At 40.9% G+C, this 21,381-nt stretch overlaps 1 protein-coding gene across 1 annotated transcript in view; it reads right to left on the bottom strand.

Moving 5' to 3' along the window:
* Positions 1–957: 957 nt before the first annotated feature.
* Positions 958–21,381, bottom strand: part of LOC101624643 (chromosome unknown open reading frame, human C18orf42) — a 47,655-nt gene continuing 27,231 nt past the window's right edge. The window contains exon 3 of the mRNA XM_012725757.1: positions 958–3,025. Within this exon, the coding sequence (XP_012581211.1) occupies positions 2,832–3,025 (194 nt within the window). The 3' untranslated portion in view covers positions 958–2,831. The remainder of the gene's footprint in view (positions 3,026–21,381) is intronic.

The following is a 21,381-nucleotide window of genomic DNA, read 5'->3' as shown; positions in this document are numbered from 1 at the left end:
TGCGGTAAAGCACAGCACTAAGAAGCTAAAAACTTTAGCGATCCCCACCCCAAAGTGATCCACGTGGTGCGGCAGACTTCTTCTGACCTGCCTGCTGCCAGTTCTGCTCTCCGCTCTGTCTCTGGTGTATCCTCTCACCACCCCTGCACCTCTAGCCTGTACCTCAGTTCTGTATGCATAAATAAATAATCTTAAAAAAAAGTGTTCCCACAATTCCTAAAACACAAAACTAAGGAATATTCTAACGAGGTGGAAGCCCACTTATGCCAAATAAACTTCTTAATCCCATACTAAGAATGATATAAATGTTTAGCAGATACATTTATTTTTATGGCTGGGCTTTCTTGGGATTCTAAACTATGACACCTAACTCTTGAGTACAAGTGCTGCCTCATTTTCTTTAATCCTAAGAACTTATCCATGCCTGTTACTTGCTGCAGACTTCCCATCTCAGAAAGATCATGAAAGACTCAACTTTTCAGATTCACTTGCTTTTACTTTCTGAGATCATTCTTATCATACATCCTTTTCCATTTAAGGCACAAGAATCATCATCATATGACTCTCTTTAGTTACAATAAAGGCCCTTAAGAATTCCTTTCTCGAGTTATTATACCTTAGGAATTTGGAAAATATGCTTTGTGATGCCATATATATGAAAAGACCACATATAAAATGTGTCAAACAAGGCCTCCATGGTGTTTCAAGGGTGAAAGTCTCACCAGGAGCTACCCACACAGTGCAGAAGACCTCTCCTGTCTTGCCCGCTACTCCCTTCAGCAGTGTAATTCATTAGATCTGTCTGTTCTGCTCCCCACTCTATCTCTGGTGAATTATCTCACCCCCACTCCCCACCTCTAGCCTACACCCCAGTTCTTATATGCATAAATAAATAAATCTTCAAAATAATAAAATGAGTCAAACAGTAGGGTATAGAAAAGTTCACTTAAATGGTAATGTATTTCAAAGCTGGATATTTTATTTATAAATAACATTTAGATACCATGGTTAAACAGATGTTTCCAAAGAGCCTCGAAATATAATCATAGACATACTAGGTAGACAAGATAGCATGTATGTGTGTTTCTGCCATTTGACAGTGAGATCCAAGACTGGTTGTCTTCAGACATTTTAGACTCAGGGCCAGATCACTGACATACAAGCATTGCATTTATTTTGTTTGTGGATACTGAGTAAAATAATTTCCCTTAATACCTTCATTCCAATTATCTATGTTATGCAATGATATCACATCAACTATATAACTTCAGGTTAATTTAAACTCATTTGTCATTGTTATGATCTCTGCTAAAAAGAATTTCTGAATAAGCCTTATTTATCTAGTGTAGCTCCCTTCTGCAGTCATTCTCCCTGTGAATTTATTCCACTGTATAGCATGTAAGATAATCTAACAAAACTGGGAAGACATTGTTTTCATTCATCCATTTCATTCATTCATTTTATTAATGTTATCAATAATATTCATTTTGGAAAGTATAACACTGGAATTTTAGGAGTACATACATCTCCATATCTGTCACACTAGATGCTGATACTTTGATTTTTAAAAAGTTATCAAATATAGACATTGCCATTCTGAAACTAAAAGTTTTTAACAAAGATCAAATTCTTCCTCTGTCCTACGTAGCACTAACCCAATACCTGTGTGAAGCCCAAGAAATGGGGCTCTTTAAGAATTCCAGAAAGATGCTGATTATCCAGGTGAGAGAGGAGCAGAAGTGATACTGCCCCAATAGAGATAGTTCACACACACACACACAAACACACACACACACACACCTCTGTGACTGAACTAGCAACACTTTCATTTCATTGTTCCCACTGTATTTTCATGCATTAGCGCTGCCATTTTAAGTGCTAGTATTCCTGATATGATTTTCATAATATCATAAAAGCAATCATAATTTGGGAATTCTAATTTGTGTATAGCAAACTTTCTATTGGCAAGATAGTAGTGCAAATGCATAGTCTGATGCCAGTGCAGTGTTTGCCTAAGACCTAGCGCTCCTTTCAAGGATGCTGCACCCCAAATCAGACCCTACTGTATGCACGATGGGTTCTATAAACCTAGTTGCTCTTCATTGGTCTGCTGAAGAACGGAGTCATTGGAGACTCATATATAGATGGACTTGTCCTATTTTAGTCTTGAGATGGGAAAAAAATACATAATATCTCCAAAGAATTTCTGCACATGGTCTAACTACTATTGAACTATTGAACAATTCAGAGAATTGAGATGAAAAGACTGAGTTCTTGAAAAACTAAACTCCTCCTTAAAAAAGTTACATAAGTCTAAGCCTCAGTGAGATCCTGAGGGACTTGGTCTTAGAATTTGCCTTTGCTTAATATGATTTTTGACCTGCACCCACTTGATGAAAGGCTTCAATTCCATATTTGAAAGTGACTGAAACTCCACTCCTTTGCATTTCAAAAGTATTATAAAGACTATAATAGTGTACTCAGTAGTTCAGCAAAAAAAAAAAAAAAATCCACAAAAAAGAATGCATAAAGGCAAAAGAAAATAAATAAGACAGAACTTTTCAAAAAGAAACTTTAAAAATAAACTATGCTACAAAACTACATTTGCGGTGACAGTGACTGGTGTAGCCCCACTAGATTTCAGAGGCACCGCATTAATACAAACAGAATCATCTAATGCACTTTTTCAAAATAGTGCTTCTCAGCCGAGGGTTAGTGCGAATTCATTTTACTGCTATGTGCCAATGACACTTTGGTTTTCTTTATTGGCAACACATCCTATACTAAGAGGAAGGCTGGAAACCAAGCAAACAAGAGCCAAGTCCACTGTGTTACTTCTTTTCATGCTTCTTGGTTAACTCCCCCACGCCCAGCTGGAAGCTGCCCCTGTGGTCTCCGGTTTTGTCTTTCCTCTGTCGTCTCTCCCGGGAGACCTGCCGCACGGCTTGCAGGATGGCATTCTGCACAATCTGTTTACTGGCGTTCTGCAGCTTTGCCTCTTCAGGCTCGTTCCCAGCCTGCTCACCTAGCCAAAAGAGTTGAAATGGACAACATTAATTTCAGTAACAAGGAGAGAGGAGGTAGGAAAGGTGGGAGGAAAGGTGAGACTATCAGGACACCCTAGAACAGCCCTGTGCAGAGCCTTCTATAGCACTGACAACTATTGTCTCCCACTTTATTAAGACAATCTCCACTTATTTGCCCTGATTATATTCCTAAGTTATATTCTCACCATCCCACAATCCTCTCCTGCTAGTATCGTCATGAAACACAGTCCTGATCAATGAGGACCTCCAGGAAAGTTTTTTGGAAAGGGAGGCATTTGTGTCTCTGTTGGGCTTTTGCAGCTCTGTCTTCTTCCTTTGTGGGATGCAGGCAAAAAGTATTCAGGTGCTGCTGCCATCAAGTGACAGCATGTAGATGAAAGCTAACATTCTGGGCGTAATAGTGGAGGCAAGAGGAACTTAGGCATCACTGAGCATCTGTACCAGTGGTGGACTTCACTTCTTTTTTTAATTTTTTTATTTTTAATATAATAGTTTTATTTTTACATCATTATGTCTCTATTCCATCTCAGTTGTAATCTTCCCATCACCAAATCACCCTTGTGCCATCACCACATTCCAGTGCACTTCCCCCCATTTTTGCTCCCTTTCCCCACTTCATCCCAGTAAAATGTCTCTGGTATATAGTTGTTCATTATTATTTTTTTTCCCTCCATGATCCTTTATGCTCCTGCTATGAGTGAAACCATCTGGTATTTTTCTTTTTCTTTCTGGCTTATTTTGCACTTCTTTTTTTTTTAATTTTTATTTTTAATAATATAATAGCTTATTTTTACATCATTTTGTGCCTTTTTCCATCTCAGTTGTAATCCCTGTGGGCTTCCCACCACCTATTCACCCATGTGCCATCACCATATCCACTTGCACTCATTTTAGGAGCGAGAAAATCCTGATTTTGTGTAATCCATTAGCCAGGTTTTATGTTACTTGCAGTCAAATATATTCCTATTAAACCTAATCTCATTAGGGCTGAAGAAAAATAATTATATAGATTACTGAACCCATAGTAAATTCAACCTTCTCCTATAATAGCACATCAAGGAGTGAAAACATTCATTCATCAGAATCTGCCTCTGGCAAACGTTTTCTATAGAAGACAAGCTAGCAAATATTTCAGGTGCATGAGTTATAAAATCTCTGTAACAACGATGCAACTCTACTGTTAGAGCCGGGAATGAATCATAGATAGCACATAAATGACTTTATTCCAAACTTTTCTTCAACAAAATACCAACTCAGTCCAGCGTTGGTTCATAGGCATAGGTTGCTGATCCTGATCTAGACTGATAGAATTTTCTAATTAGAAAACAAGGCCATATACCCAAAATTGATTCTTCCCCTTTTTTCTTATTTAAAAACAAGATAAAACGTGGACTTTGGAAGTTATAGTTAAATTCTAATCAATGAGGTAAAAGTGGAAGTATGTTAACTGAAAATGGAAAAGTTTGAGAAGCTGTCGGATAAAAGTCCTCCCTGCTCTACACACTCCATGCCCTCACAGTGCCAGCTCTGACAATGACTGTCACTGTGGGAGCACCCACTGACCAGAAGAATACTTTTAAAATGAGAGAAAAAAAGAAAGTTGCCAAGACCCAACCACCATACTAGTCCTCAGCTGTCTTAGTTCAAGCCTCTTCTGTGTTAGAAAAAATAATCTCTCATTTAAGTCACTATTACGTTGGCTTTTCTTTTCTTTTGCAGCAAATTCATGACTAAGTCATACATTGCAGAATAACCATGAATCTAACACTTGAATAAAGTAGAATGACGAATAGAATGGGAATCATTCCTTAATCAAAATAATCTTTTCAGATATTTCCTGTATACACATATGCTACTACCTTGAAAATATACTTAAAATGTGTAGAGGTGTTCACCAGGATTATTTAATTAGCAACAGAACTTACAGGCCCATGAGAAAAACATGTAAGTGAACATTGGAATATTGAGTTATTTTGAAGACCAGGCAGCTCCTATCCCTTTGGCTATAATAGTGTCATTTACTCAGCGTTTGTGTCAGTAGCACCATCTCCTGAGGAATTTACAATCTAACAAATAAGACAAGATGAATCTATTCAAAACCAAAGAACAAGAAAATGAGCAATCAATTGCCACCAAACCAAGCAAATAAGTTCAGGCCTAGAGCCCACGACAGACTGAAACCCTTAAAGCAGCAATGAAAAATACTTTGAATAGTCTCTAGAAAAAAAGCAAACTGTCTTATCAAGAAACACAAACACAGTCTTTGAGAATGTGTGCTTGGAAGTACTTAGGAACTAAATTCAAGTCCCTTCTGCCACTTCAGCCATGTGATCTTGAATAAGTCACCTCGGTTCTCCAAGCCTCTTATCTGTAAAATGGGCGAGAAGCGCCCAATTCAGGATGGTTGCTAGAAAATTATGTGATACCTGCCCAACACTTAGTGTGGCTCCTGATGCCCAGGAAGCACTTATAGATGTCCGCCCTGTGCAAGGGTTGCAGTCCAAGTTAAGGCTCTGAAACAGAGAAACTAAAAAACAGAGTAACTCATACGAGGAGGAGATATTTATTGCTCTGTCAGGTCATCTGAGACACTCCAGTGCATAGATGAGCTGCAGACTTCACTTCCATCTGCCCTTTTCCTAACATATTGCCTTGACTGCATGAGTAGAACTGGTTAATCGACATCCCAGCTGAAAGTTAAACAAAGAGAAAAATGGAGCACAAACAATTTCCATTTAAAGAATTGCCATAGAAGCTGTAAGCCTCACTCTATTCACATTCTAATGGAGTAAACTGAGTCACATGGCCACACATGGCCACACACAGCCACATGGGAGGATGGGAAACATATCCACAAGCTGTGCAGCCATATGTCCTACTAAAACTCTGGGAGATTCTAATGCTAAAAAAAGAAGTAATTAAGGATATTTAAAAGTTACTTCCACGCAATTGAAAGTATAGAGTATTTGCTTTGATTAGATCAAATCTGATTCTCAGGGAGCTGTGTCTAACATCACATAGTATAAGAGTGTGAACAAATAGGAGCCTCCCTAGTCAGCACTAGGAAGCTATCCACAGCACAAGTTTGATCCCCAGCCAAGGAGCTGACCCACATGGTACAGCAGACCTTTCCTGTCTCACCCACTCTACTCAGCAGTGTATTTCAATCTGCCTGTTCTACCCCCAACTCTGTCTCTGGTGAATCCTCTCACCTGCTGTACCTCTGGCCTGTACTCCAATTCTTATATACATAAATAAATCTTTTTTTTTTTTTTTAAAGAGTGGACAAATGAAAAAAAAAAGAAGTTCAAAAGTTTTATGCTTGCTTCTGGAAAGAGCTAAACTAGATATGTATTAACTCTAAAATGTCATTGTTAATGCCACAACTTCTCTGTCTTTTTATGGGGAAAGGAAGACTCTAGGAAATTAATGCTAAGGAGTTAAGCACTAACTCCTCAACAATACAAAGAAAAAAGAAAATCTCTTTTAAATTTGGCTTAGCCAAATATCGGAACTAACCTGTCACATCCTCAGCCATCCTTTACAAAGATAAACTGATCACAAATTCAAATAGTATGCAAGGTGATATCTAGAACAGTCTTGGTGGCTGGAAAGTCTGGCTTAGCTTTCAGCTTACCATGACCACTTTGTTCTGGTTCATGAGTATCTACTGTAGAGAATGCAGGACAGAAACAATGGGGACCAGCCTTAAGAGAGGAAGAAAGATGAGAAAGAAAGCCACATAGACCACATCACAGACAACAGCAGCACAACAAATTTATGCAAACCACAGGCACACACTCAGGAGTCGGGCTCTTTGACAATCAAAGAGACTTCGACTTATGTGGAGTGGGAAGCAGTTACTATGGGAATACGTGTGTCACAGACAGAACAGACATCATGGAAATATTTAGTTGAGCCTCATATTCAGAAAGTGGAAGGATTCAATATAGTTCCTGGAACTGGATTATCTAGAATATGCTCTGCCATTGGAGTCTCCACAATCCATCTGCTGCTACCAGCTACCAGCCCTCCCTTTCTTCCAGAGTCTCCTAACTTCATGGTGCATGCTTACTTTTGTTTCTGCTTATTTATGATTTGTAACGTTTCATGATGATTTAACACATTCTCTCCTTTCTGAAAGCATTTCCGCTAAGGTTCTACTTGCCTGACTCTTGGCATATCTACACTTGAAATTTATGAGAGGAAACATGAAAGATTTAGCACACCCTTAAAGAAAAGCACTTTCTTGCCAGGCAAACTCGTAGGCCAGTCATTGAATACTCCTGACTCATTTTGGGTCACTCAACTGTGACTGAAGAAGTTGGGGTCAAAAGCTGAGAATTCCAGCCTCCCTGGTTGACCGGGGGTTAAGTTTCAGTGCAATCACCACTTCAGTCTGAGTTTAATCCCCAGTCAGGTACCTGACCCACATATGGCCAGCAGACCTCTCCTGTCTCCCCCACTGCTCCCCTCAGCAGTGTATTTCAGTAGATCCGCCTGTTCTGCTCCCTACTCTGTATCTATTGAGTCCTCCCCCTCCCCCCTCCAACTCTCTCTGCAAAAATAAATAAAGAGCTGAAAAGTCACTTGTTAGGAGGAAGGAATCACCAGGGCCCCTTGCTTTGATAGGCATGTGGGCAGAGCAGGCATCCACAGGATTAGCTTCTCCAGTATCATAACCTACTGATGCCCCTATAGCATTCACTTGAAAGACAGGGTATTTGAGAACAACATGGTGGAGACACTTAATGTAAGCACAGTGTGTTCAGTGTGTTACCACCCAACAGCAGAGTCAGCCACAGAAATCCTCAGTCTCACCATTTACTTATGTACTTTAAATTGATTTGAAATTATAAATCACCTACATGTTGTTAGTGGCCGATTGCCTAGTTTTAAATTAGGCAAATGTCTCCATTCTATTTAGCATTTACAGAATCATTCTGGTATTTCTTAAAAGATGATGAGTTGATTTCATTAACTTTAAACTTTAAACTCTAAATGCCCAATGTAAATATACTGGTGTCTAATATATTTGTCCTCAGTGTCTCTCTGCTTCAAATCGTTACCTGCTTCAAAAACACCACACACTCCCAGACTTCCCTGTGGTCACGCTTCCCTGTGATACCCAGCCATGCCCAGGATCAGCCCTTCATAGATAACCCTCTGCTCTGCATCCCTCGCCCAGCGTCACTCTCACCTCCCCAGTGGGCAGTATCTGAGGAACTCAACCACAACAAGGTTATCAGTCTTAATTTCTTATTGGTAGTCATAAAAATCATGTTGCTAATGACCACAGGAACATCCATCCCCCAACAAGCTAAATGGCATTAGCTCTACTACACTCCAGAAAGATGGGCTTAGGGAAGGTTGGTGTTCCCATTTTGAAGCAGAATCTGGTTACTTATTTCCCCTTGATCCACAGAGGGTGGCAGAGGTGTATCGTAAACTGTGTGTCTCTCTTCCCAGTGGAGCACCGTGAGCACACATTATAGAAATCCCAGTCAGGTCAGGATAGGGCTCCAGTGCGCAGGGCTGCAGATGGAAGCCAAGGCCTACTTGTCCCTCTTCCTCTCTGAGTGCTTGGGACTATTAAGCCGGTGTTATCATTCATCAATGACTAGCATATGAAACGCAGAGCACAAGAACTAATTCTAGGCCCTTTATTAATGGAATAATCATCTATTTTACAGCTCTGTAACTACAGAAATTTTCCATGAAGGACCAGCTGTTAGACTCTGCTCCTTTCTACAGCAACTGCCAATGAAGCCATTCTGGCTCCCTAGCTTTTCTCCTAAGTAACTTAAAATTAAGTGACTTCGTAGGGATGGAAATGCACAGCTTCTGAATGCCCAGCTTGCTAACCCACCAAACTATGCCGGTTGGTACCATTACAAAATCAGAAGCAGTATTTTAGGGTTTCCAAACGTAGATACGAGACGCAGAAGGCAAGACAGGGATTGGCAGGTGGAGGGCACTTCTCAGTCATATTTAAGCAATGCCCTATGATTGCCACCACCTCCACTGCCAGGTAAAGCACAGCACATGAAGAAATACCCTTGACTCTGTCTTCAATGACTTGCATGCCATTTTAGAATGTGGCAAGTTATACTCATAAGCAATATAGATTTCTTAATCAAAATCCTCAATACAGGGCCCTCCTTGCTGGCACAACAGCTTAAAGCACAGCACTGTGAAGCTGCCACAGCCACTGTAGCATAAGTTTGATCCCTGGCCAGGGAGCTAACACATGGTGTGGCAGACCTCTCCTGACCCACTTATTGCTCCCCTCAGCAGTGTATTTTAGTTGATCTGCCTGTTCTTCTCCCCATTCTGTCTCTGATGAATTCTTTCACCCTCCATACCTGTGGCTTGCACTCCAGTTCTGTATGCATTAAAAAAAAAAAAATCCTCAATCCAACAAGGTTAAGACAAATCAGATAGCTATTGAGTATCAACATGTTTGGTACCATGGGGAGTACCACAGGCCACTACACCAAAGTGTTTCATTCATGCATGCATTCCTTTACAAAACAAATATGGAAACTATCTAAATGCTAGGGTAGATATTAGAGATTAAAATATTGAACAAAGGCTTCCTTGGTGGTGCAAGGGGTTAAGTCTCAGCACTGTGAAGCTATCCACAGCCACCACAGTAAAGTTGGATCCCTAGCCAGGGAGGTGACCAACATGGCACAGCAGACCTCTCCTGTCCGGCCCACTGTTCCTCTCAACAGTGTATTTGAATCCATCTGCCTGTTCTGCTCCCCACTCTGTCTCTGGTGAATCCTCTCACCATCCTGCCCCTCTGGCCTAGATTCCAGCTCTTGTATGCAAAAATAAATAAATCTTAAAAATATATAATAAAACAAAATTTTGAACAAACATATGTGGGTTCTGCCTTAGTAGAGATTAGAATCTGGTGGACAAGTTAGGTGCTGCTCTAGTAATCAAGCAGGTTTGTAATTTTGACCTGTGAAAGATGCTGTTGAAGAGGCCCAGGAAGCACAAAATAAGGGGAGTGACCTAGTAGTCTGTGGTTCAGGGAAGAAGGCCTGCCCTGGGGGCTTAGAGATCAACAAGGCAGTTGATCTCTAAGGAAGACAGAGAAGCAGGAGTTCAAACTCTGTGGAATTCCCAGTATAGAATCAGGGCCCTGCTGGGATCTGAAGGCAGCAGAAGTGTGTGTGTGTGTGTGTGTGTGTGTGTGTGTGTGTGGGGGGAGGGCGGCATGGGGGGTGCAAAGTGAGAGGGGCCACCTGGAGTTGAGGCTACAGAAAATAGGTGCAGGTCCGGGGATGCTGAGTGCACTTGGGTCTTTTTCTAGGGGGTAAAGCTGCAGTCACCAAATCTGTGCTACATGTGCCAGCTGGAGACACTGGCAAGAGTTATATAATTGAGGTGGGAACACACAGGACTTAGAGCAAACCTCGAAATTTGGAAAGGCTGACAAGAAAGGCAAGGGATTCATTCTGTGGCCTCCGGAGGCAGTGCAGACATGTACCTCACTGGCTCAGTGTCAGAACTAGCTTTTATCTTGAAGAATGATTCCATTACTTTAGAACATTTTGATAATTCAACTTATACTATATCTCTAGGTTGCAGGGTGTGTGTGTGAGAGAGAGAGAGAGAGAGAGAGAGTGTGTGTGTGTGTGTGTGTGTGTGTGTGGCTTTTCCATAGGAAAGGCATGGGAATTATGCCACTAAAATTTGAAAAGGAAAATATAATGTTAATCGAGAAATCAAATTTGAGGTTTTGATCAAGAAAGGCAAAGGTAATTTTGGAAAACAAGGACAAAGGGGAGGGCTTAATTTACAAGCGATCGCTTTCTGTTATTAATTGGAGTGGTTAAGAAAGAATGAGATTGACACAAAGATGGAAAAAATAGAGTAACAAAATAGGATAGTACAAAAAGAAAAAATAGAATGAGTGCAAAACAGGCTCTCCACTAACAAGGTCACTTGATTTATGAAAACATGACACTGTAGAGCGCTGAGGGAAAGACTAGTATCTTTCGTTAAAGATTTATTTATGCATACAAGAGCTGGGGTATAGCCCAGGAGTACAGGAGGTGAGAGGATTCACAAGATACAGAGTGGGAAGCAGAACAGACAGTTTGGCTCAAACACACTGCTGAGGGAGCAGTGGCTAAGACAGGAGAGGTCTGCTGTGCTATTTGGGTCAGCTCCCTGGCCAGGGATCAAACTCATGCTGCAGTGACTGGTGATAGCTTCACAGTGCTGAGACTTAACCCCTTCAGCCACCGGGGAGACCCAGAAAAGATTATTTTTAAGCAGCTGGGCTGGGCCAACTAGTTCTTCATCCATACAGAAGAATAAGGAAATCTAGTTCTGCAGAGATTTCGCATCTATATTTGAAAAATACCACATTATTGATGTGGAGGACATATGTTACCCATTTGTCCAAACCAGCAAAATCTACAACTTTAAAGGTAAACTATGGATTTTGTGTGATAATGGTGTATCAATGTTGGTTCATCCATGTACACTCTAATTGGGGGTTAGTTATGATGGAGGCTATGCATGTGTGAGGGCCAGAGATATATGAGCAATCTCTGTACTTTCCCCCCAATTTTGCTGTGAGCCTAAAACTTCTCTAAAGAAACTACTCAAAAAAAAAAATCTATTAAGTTCTTAGAGGATCACATAGAAAAGTATTTTATTACATTGAGAGTAGGCAAATATTTCTTAAAACACAACACAAAATACAACACTAGAGGGTAAAAAAATTGATAAATTAGGCAATCTTCAACTAAGTGGGTTTTGCCATCAGAAGCGCACACATGGACAAAGGTTTTTCACTTGAGGATGTTGAAGCAGTGAGGGGATCTTATGAATATACTGTTATTAATTTTCTGAACACTTGGAAAACAAACAAGTCAATTAAGACTGGATTATGAATTCAGAGACCTACGAGGCTGTTTTAAACACTACATGAATTGCTGCATTTAGCTAGAGTTTCCTCTATTTTTCCTCAAAAGAAAAACCAAACTTTCCCCAAGTTCCCAGTTTCTTATGTCATCAGTAGCAGGTGCAGATTTCTCCCCCTCTTTAATCAGCTCACTTCCCTAGAGTGACCATGTAACTAGCCATCCTCTCTTCCCAGAGTCATCAAACCCAGCTGGCCTAAACTCCTGTATTTTTACCCCAGAAACATGAAGGGAAGGAAAATTCTTGGGGGCACTCAGCCCGACAGCCACTCTGAAATATGGGGGCCAGGTATTTGTAAAAGTAGGTACCACTTGGGCTTGTGTATTAAAAGAAGTGACAATGCTAGACCCAAAAGAAAACCTCCATCCTCCATGGCCAGTCACCTCCTGCTCGACCACTGCCCTCCTGTCTTGCTGCCTCTGCTGCCCCTTAGTGGCGGCTTCTAGAGTTGCAGCCGCCTGAGGGTGGGAACAGGGGAACTGTTCATTCACACTGATCTTGGAAGTCTTGTGTGTTTGTGAGATAGAGGATATGTGAGTCTGTAAGTAAAGTGTGTGTGTGTGTGTGTGTGTGTGTGTGTGTGTGTGTGTGTGTGTGTGAGAGAGAGAGAGAGAGAGAGAGAGAGAGAAAGAGAGAGTGAGTGTTAGTACACAGATTTCTGGACTCAGGAGCCAAAGGTGTGTTTTATTTTATCAAACACTTAGAATAGCATACTCACGGTGCTTGTCGACCACAAAAACTCTTGCAAGGCCATTTATAACTTCATCCTCCCAAGAGTTATTAAATGGATGAAAAGACAGTCCAGAGGTTTCCTATCCTCATTCAGATGAAATATACTTGACCAAATTACCAGGTCTCTTAAATATTTAATGAAAGTTTCCCAGCTCCTGGGCAAAATTAACCACATGCTCTCCTTTCTTAGCCATCATGGGAAGGGTGGGAGGGGTGGCAGGAAGAAGGAGGGAAAGTAAGAAGGCAGGCAGGAAGCAGGAGGAAAGGAAGAAAGGAAGGGAGAGAGGGAGGGAGGAGAGAACTGATATTAGCTCTATGAATCATTTTAAAGGAAACCTTAAAGACACAAAATACCCTTTCATAATGTTCTCAATAAAATGAACAGTACAATCCTCAAAATCCCAATTTCTCTATTTAAGAAGAAATCAAATTCCCAGCTGTGACAAGTCATCAGAGAGTACAAATCTAGAATTTAACTAGCTAAAGTCTCAGTTGTAATACTTCACCCCTGGAGGGTGTGAGTATATAACAAGGATCTCAGGAGGTCTAACCAGAGGAAAGAGTAGCTTCCAGCCTTTTGAAGATGATTCCTTTGTAATAACAACATATTTCAGATATCTCTCATGACACAATGACAAAGAGAGGCCACGAGTTGAATTTTGATGACTCACCACAGCTTCCATACACATTTGGAAAGTTGCAGGAGTTATGAGATAGATCCAACAACAGGAAATATGTTGAGCAAATACAGTGTTGCTGTCCCTTAGGACATCAGGCGGATGTAAACTAATTCCCCATGACAGAACAGGGGTACCGGCCAAGCCAGGGTAGAGAATCAGAAGCCTTCCACCATCTGTCCTCAGAGTCTACCGTCTCCTAAATTGCTGCTCATTATATGTCTAAATCTGAGGTTTGCTCAAGACAGGCCAAGGTTTTACCTTCAAAAAGGATGGGGTATGTAGGTTTTCTCATAAGTGTAAGCACTGTAAAATATTATTTAAGACAAAAATTTCAAGAAGTATGAGCTAAAGAATCAATACTCTCAGCTTTTAAAAGTGAAAGATCATCACCCCAATGTTATGTGCAGCCATTCACTGGGGATACCACTTTGCATGTCCCAGAGCAGGGATTAGCAGTGCCTGCTCTGGACCCTGCTGGAATCCCTTCTATGACCCCTTCCTGCTGATGCCTCATCCTCAGAAAAGCAAGGACTTTGTAATTTGGGCTTTGAAATAAAGCCCACTTTATTACCCTCACTTGTTACCTGGATTTTGTTCCCACATCAAACATGGCTTTACCACAGTATACTTTCTATTGACCCTCCCACTGTTCCCCCACCCAAACCTTCACAAAAGGAAATTCAATATGTCATTTACCTGATCAAAACCTTGTTTGGCTCCCACTGCAGCTGAAATGGAAACTGCCCCTCTCACCTGAAGGTTACTTCAGGCACATCATTCTAAAGGCGGAATTCCAAGATCAAGGCATAAGCAGATTTGGCATCCAGAGAGAATCTGCTTCCTGGCCAAGTATGGCTTCCCATGTGTCTTGATGTGACAGAGAATCTAGAGAGTTCTCTGGGATCTCTAAGGTCACTAACTCCATTCACCAGTGTTTCACCCTCATGAATTTGTCACGTTTCAAAAGCCCCACTCCAAACATTAGCACTGGGGATTAGGAGTTCAACATATGAATTTCTGAAGCAGACATTCAGTCCATAACATTATGGAACTTGGGCAAGTCAGTTTCCTCATTTATAAAATGATTAAAAATAGCACCACTCTCAAAAGGTTAAAAAGATGAAACAAGTTAATATTTGTAAAGTGTTCAGAAATATGGCTTAAATTGAGTTATGTGATATGTCTGTTAACAAAATTAAAGAGTTGGGATTTGTATGCATTTTGGCCTGTCTTTGTCTAAAATGTAAGACTTCTATAGTGAACTTCAGACCACTGCATTTAGCATTCTAACACTAATCCAGAGAAGGAAATATTTATACTGATATGCAGCTCCTACTTAAAAATGGGAGGGAGTTAATGCCTTCCTGGGGAACCCAAGGGGTTAAGCTACAGCACTATGAAACTATCCACAGCCACTTAACCATGATTTCAATCCCTGGCCAGGCGGCTGACTCACATGGTGTAGATTTCTCCTGTATTACCTGCTGCTCCCCTCAGCAGTGTATTTCAGTGGATCTGCCTGTTCTGCTCCCCACTCTATCTCTGGCGAATCCTCTCACTCTCCCCCCTTCTGCTGCTGGCCTGTACCCCCAGTTTTCATATGCATAAATAAACAAGTAAATCCTTTAAAAAATGGGAGGGAGTGGAGCACAGCTGTTAGAAGTGAAGCTAACACATCCATCTGCTTATCAAATTCATTGTGCATCTTTCCTTATTGGTGCGCTAGCTTCCGAAGGCCCTGCCTGCTTGACTCCACTGTCCCCAGGGCCTAGCTCATAGTGAACATTCAATATTTGTTCAACAAATGATGGTGACCCTGGTTTTCTCCTTCCTTTTCTAATCACTTCTTTCTCCCCCGGGGACCCCCCCCCCTCCTTTCCCTCTCTCTGCTCCCATTAATTTCCTGCTCTTGGCATTCTTTGCTATATTTTTGCTGCTTTGCTGCAATTAGAGTTCAAACATAGGAGGAAACAGCTGAAGAGACACTCCTTTGGCACCAACTCAAGTCCTTTGCATAAAATACAGAAAAGAAAGCGCACTGGAGTAAGAATATCAGAAAGGCTGCTCCAATTTTCAGGCTACACATAAGTAGGTCAATTACCGTTTTTGAAAGCTCACACCAAAATGTCTCACATTTTCTCTCTTCCTGTTGGGTCCCCATAAGCTCAAGGGTCAGTTCTCAATTCTCTGTTTGGTTACAAGTGCTTTTCACAAGTTCATGTAAAAAGAAAGTCCCTTCATTTGGGTCCAGTGATAATCTCAGGGATTTTGTTCTTATTTGGCAAACTTTTGCCAATAAAACTCTCTGCATGTGTTTATAAATCCTGCATGTATAAGTATTCTCATCATGTGCTGCTTAATGGCAGACTTACATTCTGAAAAATGTGTTCTTTTGGGATTCAGCCTAGAATATAAGGATGCGAACATCTCAGAACATATTCATGCCAACCTATGTGGTTCAGACACTCAGGGTCCACTATTGTATATTCAATTCACCTTTGAAACATTCTCTTGTATGATTGTGATCATACATGTAAGCTCTCCACTGCTCCATGGTCATAGCCAGAGCTGTGAGAAAACTGTCCTGAAAGCACAGAGTGTGAATCCCGTCTCAGTCTCCCTCAGTTCCAATGAACATGCCTCAGCTTTCTCATGCTTAAACTACACAATACATATAAAATCATTTAGTTTTTTTGAAGCAAAGAAATAAGAAGACACTATTACTTCATCTCTAATTGGCCAAAAGATACAAAACTCCAACCATAAACTTCCCTTGGGCAAAATTCTAGTACATGTGGTTTTTCTTTCATTATACCTTTTTACATAATCATGAGACTCTTGGCTCACTTTACTGTGTTGGGGTTAATTAGAAAAAGAGAACAGGTGGCTGGAAATAGAAAAGGAAGTGAAGAGCAAGATCAGATGTTTTATGTCTTTTTTTCCTTAGTGATAATTCAGAAGGTAAAAGAAATGAAGGGAAATAAACCCAGACTCTGAAAGTATTTGTTAGCTCTGTGTCATAGTGTTACAGGGCAAGCGCAGTGTAAAGAGGCTGCCTGGCCATGCACGGTGCTTACAAGGGGCTTATAGTGAGACTCCATTGCAGGCACACATAAAGGGTAATAACCGGCTTATTTACAAAAGAAGGGGGAATGAAGAAAGGAATAACTCAGGGAGAAAAGAGAGAGAGATTGATGAATGCATCCTACTAATTTCACTGAGCTAGAAGCGCAATACCACACTGAAAGCCAGTAAAAACCAAGCACCCCCAGGCCCAATGTCTCTGGTTATACCAAGCCTGGCTGCCTAACTCCACCCTCAGTTTTCAGAAATGCTCCCTTCAATGGTGATGACATTATGAGATTTGTAGTACTTGTTGTCTGGGATCTCTTTGGCCTGGGGTGGGGTAGGGCCCATAAAACCTATTTGTGGAGCTTGTTCAAGACCTCCTCTCCCCCCAACAGTAAGAGGCTAATTTCATGTATCTTACCCTATATCTCAGCAAGCTTTAACTGGCAGCATCAAAACCCTCAGATCAGGTGTCTTCCCAGTGGTGCAGGGGTAAAGACACAGCACAACAAAGCTATTGCCAACAACTGCAACACGAGTTCAATCCCCACCTTGCAGGGAAGTGACCACATGGCGCAGCAGACCTCTCCTTTCTCACCCGCTGCTCCCCTCAGCAGTGTATTTCAGTCGATCTGCCTGTTCTGTTTCCTCACTCTCTCTGGTGAACCCTCTCACATCCCTCACCTCTGGCCTACCACCCCCGGCTCTTGTATGTATAATTTATTTAAAAATCTTTAAAAAATAACAAAATTCCAGATCAGTGCTCCATTGAGTATGCAACTGGATGGAAGAGACTGGGGTAACTAGATAGTCACATGTAAAAGTATAAAAGTGGACCCCGATCTTATATCACTCACAAAAATTAACTGGAAATGAATTAAAGACCTAAACGCAAGACCGAAGTATGAAACCCATAGAAGAAAACAGAGGAGTAAAGACATAGTCTTGGTAATGATTTTTTGAACATAAAAGCAATAAAATGAACAATGAAAAGTAGACTATAACAAGCTGAAAATCTTCTTCATAAAAGAAACCATCAACAAAGTAAACCTACGCAACAGAGAAAAATATTTGTAAAACGGACCCTCCCTGGTGGTGCAGTGATTAAAGCACAGCACTGAGAAGCTAAAGCCACTTCAGCATGAGTTCGACCCAGCCCCTGAGGTAATCCAAATGGCAAGGTAGACCTCTCCTGACCCTCCCACTGCTCCCCTTAGCAGTGTACTTCAGTTGGCCTGTTCTGCTACCTGCTCTGTCTCTGGTGAATCCCCTCACTGACTCTGCACCTCTGGTCTGTACCCCAGTTCTGTATGCATAAATGAAAATAAATCTTTAAAAAAAAAAGGTAAGAGATAAGAATTGTTGGCAATGATATGAAGAAACCCTTGAACACTGCTGAGGAGACTGTACATTGTTATTATGGATAACAACATGGAGATTCCTCAAGAAATTAAGATTAAAACTACAATATGATTCACCAATTCCACGTCTGGGAATATATCCAGAGGAAATGAAAATACTAATACAAAAAGATATCTGACGCCATGCCATAAATTGAAAGAATAACCACTGTTTAAATGGCCACCTTACCTCAAGCAATTTTGAGTCAGCACAATACCTGTCAAAGTCCCAGTGACTTTTTTTTAAGGAAATAATTCTAAAAATTTTACAGAACTACAAAGGACCTGGAATTACCAAAGAATATGAGAAAGAAGAAAAATGGCCATGCTCTGACTTCAAACAATACCACAAAGCACTACAATTAAAACAATGTACAACAAGGTATTGTAACAGAAACAGACAGGCCAATGGTATAGAATTGAGAGCCTACAAATAAACTCTCACACATATCACAGTTAATTTATGACAAAGCAGCCAAGACCACACAGTGGAGAAAGAAAACTGATTTCAACAAACGGTGCTGGAAAAATAGGACAGATACATGCAAAGAAAAATGATTTAACACCAGATACAAAAATTAACTCCAAATGATGAGACTTAGATATAAAACCTGAAACAATGCAGTACATGTAAGAAAACAGGCAAAGTGTCTTCAGATGTTTTTGGGAGACTTCACTCCAAAGACAAAGGAAACAAAAGTAAAATAAACAAATGGGACTGCATTGAGTTAAAAGGCTTATGTAGAACAAGGGAAACCACCACAGAAACAGGTAGCCTAGTGGCCTCCCTGGTGACACAGGGGTTAAAGTCTCAGCTCTATCCAACTCTGGGCAGGAGTTTGACCCTTGACCTGCTACAGCAGACCTCTCCTGTCTCCCCCCCCCTCCCCGCTGCTCCCCTCAACAGTGTATTGCAGTAGATCTGCCTGTTCTGTCACCTCTCTGTCAGGTGATTCTCTCACCTCCCTCCCCCCCAACCCCAAAACACCTCTGGTCTATACCCCAGTTCTTGTATGCATAAATAAATACAGTGAATCTTAAAGATAAAAAAGAAACAGGCAATTAGTACATCAAAGTCCACAGGGGGTTAATATCCAAAATATATAAGCAACTCATACAACTCAACAGCAACAACAACAAAACTGGGCAGATCTGTATAGACATTTTTCTCCAAAGAAGACATACAAATGGTCACAGGTACATGGCAAAATATGTTCAATATTGTCTATTATTAGGTAATTTCAAGTCAAAGCACAATGAGATACCACCTCATACCCATGAGAATGGCCCACATCAAAAAGACTGCAGGGGCCTCCCTGATGGTGACAGGGATTAAGTCTCAGCACTATGAAGCTATCCATAGCCACTGCAGCAGGAGTTTCTACCCCTGGGCATGGAATTAATCCACATGGTGCAGCAGACCTCTTCTGTCTCACCCATTGATCCCCTCAGCAGTGTATGTCAGTCGATCTGCCTGTTCTGCTCCCCTCTCTGTCCCTAATGAATCCTCTCACCCCTAGGTACCTCTGGCCTGCACCCCAGCTCTATGAAAAAATAATAAAATCTTTTAAAAATAATTGATACTAGACAGAAACCAAAAATGAGCCTCATGAAGCAGACTAGACACCCAGAGCAGACTTCTCTCATAGCACAATAGCTGCCCCATATAGGACCAGGAACTACAGTGACCAACTTAGAATGAAGCCAAGATACGCAAGTGAAGAGATGAGTGTGATCTCATAACTAGTGACAAAGTAATGTATATGTAAAAGTGAACTCGAGTCTAGATACTCTAAAAGAGTATAGGGATCAGATCAAAATAACAAATTATGTAGTTTCATGACTTCATTGTCCCACCCAATGTATTTACAGCTATTATCTCTTAGGAACCCCAGAAATCAGGAACTGAGAGCAGGCAGATCCCACCTCCTGCTCCTCTGTGTCAGGATTCAGAGTAATCAAGCAACCTCTCTCCTGATTCCCCTCTCTGTCTTTTCTCTGGAGGGCGAGGACTGCAAAGAAGAGTTACATGGAGACATTCAAACATTTACTAAACACCTGCTATGTCCAAACAAGATGCTAGGCACTAAGGACATTGAGACAATCCACATTTCCTATTCCTTAAGACGTTACAGTAAACATAGGATAAAATCTGGTTCTATGAGCAACCTCTTAACCCCCTCACCTATGTTAACTCATCTTTCAAATCATAATAGAAATGCCTTCAGGTACATTTCATAGGGTAAATATGAGGATAAAATGTATAATATGCGGCCCTCCCTGGTGGCACAGCTGGTTAAAGTGCAGCTCTGAGAAACTAAAGCCACTTCCACATGAGTTCGATTCCCGCCTGCCCCTGGAGGTGACCACATGGCGTGGCAGACCTCTCCTGACCCGCCCGCTGCTCCCCTCAGCAGTGTACTTCGTCGATCTGCCTGTTCTGTACCCCACTCTGTCTCTGGTGAGGCCTCTCGCCGCCCTGAGCCTCTGGCATGTACCCCAGTTCTGTATGCACAAATAAATCTTTAAAAAAAAAAGTATAATATGCAAGTACTATTAAAAAAAAAATGTCCTCACATATAGCCAGTCAGAAAGTCTTTTTTCAAATTCTGCTATGAGTTCAAAGTTCACATTTTCTACCAATTTCTCTTTATAAAGACCTAAATTGAGCGACACTAGGGGCATAATGAAGAAAAGGACTCACCTAATCATGGTATAGTGTATGGAAGCTGAGGACAAATGGGAAAGTAAGAGAGGATGAACTCTTCCAGGAAAGGTCAGATCTCAGTGACAGGCTTCAGGCAGGTCATTGATTTTCTCATTGGTTTGTGGTTCTCTAAATCTGGCATCCTAAGAATTGCTTAGGATGAATAATTTCAGGGAAGATTTTTGAGGATACAGCTCAGGAATTTATAAATTTAACTGTGGCTGTAGGGCACCCACAAACTAAGGAAATCAGTGCATAAATGACCGTTTCACAGTTTATTTAATGGAGACAACATCAGGTGACTTACATCCCAAAGTTTAAGGTGTGCCTTTTTCATCTACAGAATTATCTGACTGTCAGAGGTACTTTGGGAAATCCCAATTTGATCATTAATTCAAACAAATTTCTAATCATTGATTTCAAAGTTCTGACTGTTACAGCATCTACCATCACTGTAAGTATCAACAAGAGTTCTAGAAATTGATATCATTATCAGATTTTCCTTTCTAATTACAGTTAAATTGGTCAACAACCTGAGATTTGTGGATAATACAAGAAACAATCTTTTGTTTAGGGGAAAGGAACTGCTTCCTTTCTATGATAATTTTTGAATCACAGAAAGACAAAAAAAATAAATCAAATGGGAAATATTAAAAATTCTACTTTGTTGTAAGGCCAGGATATTATTGGCCAGAACATCCTCAATTTTGAAGTTCTTTTTTATGGAAAGGCTGATGTTTTTAGCTGAAGCTATCAGATATATGATTTAAATTCTTTTTGTGTTAAATTGAAAT

Source organism: Condylura cristata, unplaced genomic scaffold, assembly GCF_000260355.1.
Source record: "Condylura cristata isolate star-nosed mole 26May11 unplaced genomic scaffold, ConCri1.0 scaffold00016, whole genome shotgun sequence".
Classification (NCBI taxonomy): Eukaryota; Metazoa; Chordata; class Mammalia; order Eulipotyphla; family Talpidae; genus Condylura; species Condylura cristata.
The sequence above is the reverse complement of the archived record's forward strand: the minus strand, read 5'-3'. Positions and strand labels throughout refer to the sequence as shown.